The sequence below is a fragment of the Lipotes vexillifer genome, unplaced genomic scaffold, assembly GCF_000442215.2.
Source record: "Lipotes vexillifer unplaced genomic scaffold, Lipotes_vexillifer_v1.1 scaffold1017, whole genome shotgun sequence".
NCBI lineage: Eukaryota > Metazoa > Chordata > Mammalia > Artiodactyla > Lipotidae > Lipotes > Lipotes vexillifer.
In genome coordinates, this window is record NW_006772141.1 from 644801 (window position 1) to 652447 (window position 7647).

At 43.3% G+C, this 7647-nt stretch overlaps 1 protein-coding gene across 1 annotated transcript in view; it reads right to left on the minus strand.

The window, feature by feature from the left end:
* DDX24 (DEAD-box helicase 24) overlaps positions 1 to 7647 on the minus strand; it is an 18335-nt gene that overhangs the window by 4935 nt on the left and 5753 nt on the right. Inside the window, 4 exon segments of the mRNA XM_007447311.1 lie at positions 942 to 1017; positions 3024 to 3539; positions 3802 to 3982; positions 5058 to 5603. Coding sequence (XP_007447373.1) covers positions 942 to 1017; positions 3024 to 3539; positions 3802 to 3982; positions 5058 to 5603 — 1319 coding nt within the window.

A 7647-nucleotide genomic window follows, 5' to 3' on the forward strand; every position in this document is an offset into this window, starting at 1 on the left:
ACTCTGTCCCCAAAAGAGGAAGAATGAAGATTTGCTAAACTGAACTAGCACCCTCAAAGATGGTTAAAAGCATGAAGGATTTAAAGGGGAAATAATCATGCCAGAACAGCTCCCATTTATCGAGTACTTACGCTCGCTAGGCGATCCGTCGGCATTAGCTCATTTAATTCTGTGATAACCCTACGGCGTAGGAAGCATTATTACTCCCAATTTACAAATGATGACATTGAAACCAGAGACACTAAGTAACATGCCAAGAGCTAACCCGCTAAGCAGCTGCCAAGAAGCAGTCAAACGCTGGAAGTGTGGCTCTGGAGCCCACATGCCTAACGGCCACTCTAGGCTAATCTTTACCAGGTACACGCGCTGATATTCATGTCAGTATCAACAGCATCTAACATTTAGGAAGTGCCACCTGGCTTTCGAAACTCCTCACGCATAATAACTTATTTCACCTTAATAAGAACTTAAGAAGTTGATACTGTAATAGCTGCCATTTAACAAATGAAAAAAACTGAGGCACAAAGAGACTAAATAACTTGCTCAAGGCTACACAGTGGGATATAAGCCCAGGCAGGACTTCATTACCACACTCTTTTATTTCTCTACAAGCAGGGTAATCATTTTACATGCTAAACTTATTATGCCCATTTCACGGAAGAAACTAAGACTCTAACCTGCCAATATTAAGTAGCCTGCCCAAGTCAAAAAGAAAGGGGCTATCGGATATTTGACATCAGACAGTGTCAAGAGGTTTTGGAGAATAACTCTCACCACGGTGTTCCAAAAGTGGCAGCAGCCAGTTGGTCACCAGATGCTCGTGGTATTCTCTGTTGCATGAGGCCTTGGGACCAACAATTCCTCCTCCCTCCCTCAACCCTTGCTTTAAAAATTCCCCACTCAATGTTGGGAGATGCCTACAAATTCCCTGATGTCCCTACCTGGTAATGGATGACATGCTGGACTTTAGGAATATCCAGGCCCCGAGCTGCCACATCTGTCGCCAGGAGAACACAACTGTGGTGGAGAGAGAAAGCTCATTAATAACAACTAACGGCTATCATTAATCAAATTCTTACCACCAACTGAGTACTCTAAACACGACAATGCTTACACACACTCTACGAGATAATACTACTACACATCTCCCTTTGACAGATAAAGAAGCTGAGGCTCAGAGAGATTAACTTCCCAAGGTATATATATGGCTATTCAGTAGTGGAGCCAGCATCCAAACCTGGGTTTCACTGGCCGCAATCGACAAGCCACACTCTGCAATAATAAAGACTACCTCAAGTGCGTTAAATGGGGCCATACTCTAGGTCGGTGACCTCATCTCCTATCACCCTCCCACTTAATTCCCTCCAGTCACACAGGCGTCCTTGCTCTCCTCACTCTTCCTCAAACATGCCAAACCTGCTCTTACCTCCCAGCCTGTGCACTTAGTGAACCTTAGGCCATAAAGGTCTTCCTCAGATATTCACATTTCCTTACTTTCTTCCACTCTCTGCTCAAATCTCACCTTATGAGAAAAGCCTCCCAGACCACACACCCACAGTCTGCACAACTCCCTATACAACTTTACTTCTTAGCACTCAGCACCACTTGACGAACTGTATACTTACTTTTCAGTTTATTACCTCCGTCCCCTGGGATGTAAACTCCATGACAGCAGGGACCTTGCACTACTCACTATTCTATTACCAGCCCCTAGAACAGTGCCAGGTTCACAGCAAGCACCCAATAATATGTACTGGATGATGTTTCTTGATGTATGTGTAGTTTGAGGGGAGTCAAAAGCACCTGAGGTAGGTCTTAAAAACGAAAGATTTTAGGCCCTTCAGGGTCCCCACTTCCTGCATCTCTGAGATAGGGCTGCGGAATATGATGCAAACTAAAGTTTTTAAAATATTAAACCACCGTTCTAAGTCAAGGTCAGCAAACTTCTTCTACAAAGGGCCAGAGAGTAAACTATTTTTGGCTTCGTGGGTGATGTCTGTTGAAACTACTCAGCTCTGCCATTATAGCACAAAAACAGCTATAAATGATACATAAATAGGCCTCGCTGTGTTCCGGTAAAACTTTACTAATAAAAACAGGCAACAAGCCAGATCTGGCCCATGGGCTATAGTTTGCCAACTCCTGATCCAATGAACCACTAACTCTACTTACTAACATTGAGAGGGAAGTGAACCACTTGTTCTTGAAACTAATCTGTAACCGGTAACCTGACAAAACAATGTGGGCAGAAACCAATTTAAAGTCCAGCTTCCCAGGCCCTCATTTTGACGATCTGCACCGTGCTGCCTGCCTGACCATCAGTCTGGCCCAAAAGCAGATGGACATGACAGCATGAGCTCCGCAGCCTGACAGGCTGGTCTGAGGCCCAGCTCTACCACTTCCAAGCTGAGAAACCTTGGGCAAGCTTATGTGCTTTTCTAGACCTTACTTTTTTTATCTATAAAATAAGAATAATGATAAGTGGTTAAGTATTAAAGCTAACATTTAGCAAGCTCATACCATGTGCCAAGCACTGTTCTGAACACTTCAAATGCATAAATTCACTTACTCCTCAGAGCAACCCTCTGCCATAACTTTTATTATTATACTGATTATGAGAAAACTGAAACACGAAGAAGTAATCTGACCAGCTAGAAGTGACACGGCCAGGATGTGATCTCAAGCAGTCCGCTTCCAGTCTGTGCTCTTAACCATGATTCTATTCTTCTCAAGGATGTTAGAAGTGAATGAATGTAATAATGTATCTAAAATGCGAGCACAATACTTAATCTATTGTTAAGTGTTCAATGATAATAGGTATTATTGTCACCATTACTCATTATTAAAGAAGTTTCTGTTGGGTATTACCAGCAACCAAATGTACAAGATGAGAGTGAGCCTGCCTCACACTGTGCAAAAAAAAAGGCTCCCTTCTACCGATAAGGCTCCCATGAGAGAAGGTCGCTTCCCACCATCCTGGCGACACAGACCCAATGGCTTATCTGTGGACAGGCCTGACTTACTCTTCCAGATGGGCAAACTGCTCCAGGTTTCTGAGCCTCTGCTTCTGGTGCATGCAGGCATGTAGGGTGAGCGGCATGACATCCAGGGCTTTGAGGAGCCCAGAGAGGCGTTTGATGCAGGAGATACTGTTGGCAAACACTAAGGTGCGGCCTGGATGCTGCATCAGGAAGTAGTACAGATAGAAGTCCTTCTCATCAGTCTCACAATGGATCTTGGTCTCTGTCAGGGTCTCTACCGTGGCCTCCTTTCTTGTAAGGTCGATGACCTTGGGCTTGCCCCTCATGCCAATCTTCTGCATGAGGAGGTCAAGTTTGGCAGATCTGTCGATTTTCTTAGCGTGCTTCTTGTGAAGGACTCGAGCAGGAGCTTGATGTACCAGGGTCAGCGTGGCCGAAAAAACAAGTGTCTGTCTCTTTGGGTTGTACTGGGCATCACTGAGCATCTCTAGCAGCTGTGAGAGCTCAGCAAAGTGGCCTTTCTCAACCATGCGGTCAGCCTCATCGACCACCAGGCACCTACAGATCCAGAGAGACCCACATCACCTGGTCAGCAGCAGGTAAGAGGAGTCCCCCACGGCATATACCCTACCGCCCCACCACCCCCAGGGCCCTCAGCTAATCCCCCTCACACATGCTCGGCTTTCTAAAGGCCCAAGTCTGGCTAGTGCCACACCATGGCACTTTGTAACAGGGAGAAGGCATTGCACACTGTGCCATGTCACCTCAGGTCCACTTCAGAACAGGGGCTGGGGGAAAGGGGGGGGGTACTGTTTCTCACCTGAGCTGCCGAAGGTTGCTCAAATGAGGGTGCTTTTCTTTAACTAGTTCCCACAGCCGGCCTGGAGTGGCAATCACAATCTCAGGCTGACGGTTCCGCATGACAACCCCGGGCTGCCGATTCAGCATCCTCTGCTGTTTCTGTGTGGACATTCCACCAACCAAAATAGCAGTTTTAATGCCTATGGTACACAAAACATAAGGGACACTGTTATTCAGACTGATTGCTTATCTCTTCCAACGCTGACACAGGTGCCCCCAGATTAGTAAAGGCTGTGAGTCACCAGCACAGCTCCCCTCTCCAGGGGAGTGCTAAGAGCTGGCCTGCCCTGTTGATGCCATTGCTAGAGGGCTTACCAGGTCTTCTATGATCTAGGCCCTGACTATTTCCCCAACCTCATTTTTTTCTACTCTTCCCCCTCCAACCACACCAGTAGGGCTGGATTTGAACCCAGGCATAGTGACATCCAAAGCTCTGCAAAAAATGAGCAGTGGTGCACCACAGTGCTGGGAAAGATGTAACTTGTAGCTGTGGCGCACCTCCCCCAGGAGTTCCTGCCCATGCCCCTCAATTAGAATTAAACTGAATCTCCTCTGACGGTTCGTGTTCTCTTCTCCTCTCTAGAGGAGGACTTCGCAAGGTAGCCAGTATGGAAGGAACACAAAGGGTCATGCAAGCAAAGCGCTTAGTAAAGTGCCTTGTAATATACAGCCAGAGCCTGACAAGTAACTGCTCCTTTGACTATAAAATTGAAACCCCGACTCTGCAGCCTTTCCCAAAGAACTCCCTGAAAAAGTTAAGTTCTAATGCCCGAAGGCAAGAGTCAGCAAACTTTTCCAACAGTAAACATTTTTGGCTCTGTGGGCTAAATGGTCTTTGTACAATTACTACCTCTATTCCACTCTGCATCGGTGATGCAAAAGTGACCATAGACATATGTAAATAAGTGGGTGTGGCAGCACTTTGTTTAAAAAAAAAAACCCACAAAAACCCAAACAGTGGTTTGCCAAACGCTGCCCCAAGTACCTACTGTAGCCAATAAGTTAACTAATTTCCTACGCAGCTAGAATAGCATTAGCTATGTGTTATCCTTGGGAGAATAAAGAACGTGTCACTCAAACAGTTTTCTGTCAGGCTTAATTCTCTGGCAGAAGAGAAAGGTTCCCTCTAGAGGGCAGGCACAGCTGATTCACCTCTGCCACCCCAGCTACTAGAATCCTTTCAGGCAACATTTATTAAACGGAATTAAACCTCACTTGTAAACTTGGCCACAGCATCAATGTGTTGTTTGACTTGAACAGCTAGCTCTCGAGTGGGAGTCAGAACCAGTCCAAGCAGAGGACGCCTTGGATGTGCAATTTTGCCACCCAGTTCTTGTTTTAACTTTCTAGTCTGCTCTTCATCAAGCTTTTCCTCCTTGTCTTCATCCTGTTTGGGGATGGGCGTCTCCCTGATCAGGTAAGAAGGTCCTTCACCGGCATCATCATCATCATCATCACAGGAGGGCAGCACCTGGTTTGAGACTGTAGCTCCAATCTTGGCTCTCGCCTGGCTGGGTGGTGCTCTAGCCTTCGCTCCAGCCTCACTGGGCAGTGCTTCACCCTCAAGTCCAATCTCAACAGGCAAAGCTCCAGACTCAGTTCCAGCCCTGCCTGGTGATCCTGTCTCAACTCCAGCCTCATCAGTGCTCTCCCCACGTGGTGCTCCTGTGTCACTCAGAGCCGGGACAGGCTTCTTCTTCACCTGCCACTGCAGCACTGCATGAATCATTGGAATGGCAAAGGCAAGAGTTTTCCCACTTCCTTAGAAGCAGAACAAAACACAAACAAAACCAGTGTGAATCAACAGATGTACATACTTTTGCCTGAGACTCTATCCTTTACACCGCATAAGGGACCCTGAAATAGCCAAGTGCCACCCTGACCAATCCAAAGCTCCTTCGACCCTACACAGGTATGGTACCCCTACAGCACTGCAACCAGAGGACACCTGTAATTAGGAGTCTGAGGAAAAGTCTGACAGACTGGCATTGTGGGCTGAGGTCACCAATAAACTACAGACAAATGTCCAAACAATGAAACCGTAAAGAGATGGGCAAGTTTTGTGCGCACGCGCGTGTGTGTGTGTGTGTGTGTGTGTTGCTGTTGTAAAGGAACACAAAATTGAAGGATAAGGAATGAAAATCTGTATAATACTTTCCCAAAACCTTTCTCTGGTGGGGAAGGAGGGAGTAAAAGAAAATTTTCTTAGTTTTCGAGAAAACTTTAAAACTTTTGTCTATGCTTGAACATTTTCAAACTAGCCTTTGAATGTATATGGAGCCCAAGTATTCACACCATCTGTGTGGACAAAAACAAACAAAACAAACCACTTCAAGCTGAGAATTTAAAGTGGTTCCAAAATTAAAATGCCCCAAGCAGAAGCAAATAAGTGATCTCTGTATAAAGAAACTTTTATCACAGACCTCAAAGAACTCTCACAGATAATTTTCAGAGGAAAATGAGCATCTCTCAGGAACGAGGTACTATAAGCAAGAACTATAACGAAAAAAAAAAAAGAAAGAAAGAAAGCAAAAAGAAAGCAAAAACAAACTCATAAAACTTCAGAGAAGAAAAACAGCACTTTTCATCAGAAACAACAAATGCTAAAAAACAGTGCAATGACATCTTTATCTGAAGACCTGGGGGAAAAAAATCTGACAATCTACAACTCTACACTTAGCAAAAATCTCTTTCAAAACAAAGTGCAAAATAAAGACTTTTGTAGGTATACAAAAGCTGAAAATTTATCATCAGCAGACCTGGTATACAAGAAATATTAAAGGAAGTCTTTCATGTAGAAGAAAAGATGATATTGGCTGAAAATCTGGATCAACACACTGGAATGAAGAGCACCAGAAACGGTGACATGGATAAATAGAAAAAGTCTTTTACTTATTAAAACTTCTTTAAAAAATAACTTGACTATTTAAAGCAAAAATAATGAAAATGTGTTTGGGGATTTCTAACACATATAAAGTATAAAACAAAAAGCACAAAGCAAAGAAAAAATGGAAATATACTCTTGTAACGTTCTTGTACTATATATAAAGTAGTATATTATCGCTTGATGGTAGAGTATGATATACTGAAGACATCATCTGTGAACCCAAAAGCAACCTCCAAAAGGACATAACAAAGAGTTATAGCTAATAAGACTATAAAAAAGATAAAATGGTATCACAAATTTTCAATCCAAAAGAAGGCAGAAGAGGAACAAAGGAATCAAGAATAGCTGGGAGAAACAGAAAACAAATAGCAAAACAGATTAAAACCCAACCATTATCAATAATCACATGAAATGTAAATGACCTCAACACAATTAAAAGACAAGATAGTTGGATTAAACAGCGAGACCCAATTATATGCTGCCTATAAAAAACTCACTTTGAATATAAAGATATAAATAGGACAAAAGTACAAGTATGGAAAAAGACACACCATGCTAACATTAATCAAAATAAAGCTGGAAAAGCTACATTAATAACCTGACAAAGGAGATTTTAGAACACAGAATACTTCAGGGAAAAAGAGGGCCATTTCTTAACAAAAAAAGTGAACTCATTTAGAGGATACAATAGTCCTAAACATTTATGCAACCCTAATAACAGGGTTTCAACATTCACAAAACAAAAACTAACTGAACTGCAAGCAGAAAACTATCACTCAAGAAAAAATAAAAATATTTCTAATATGGTAAAGTAATTAAGTTCATAATTAAAAACCATCCTATACAGAAAAGTGCAAGCACAGATGAATTCTACCAAATACTTAAGGAAGAAAAATGCCAATTCTATACACACTCTTT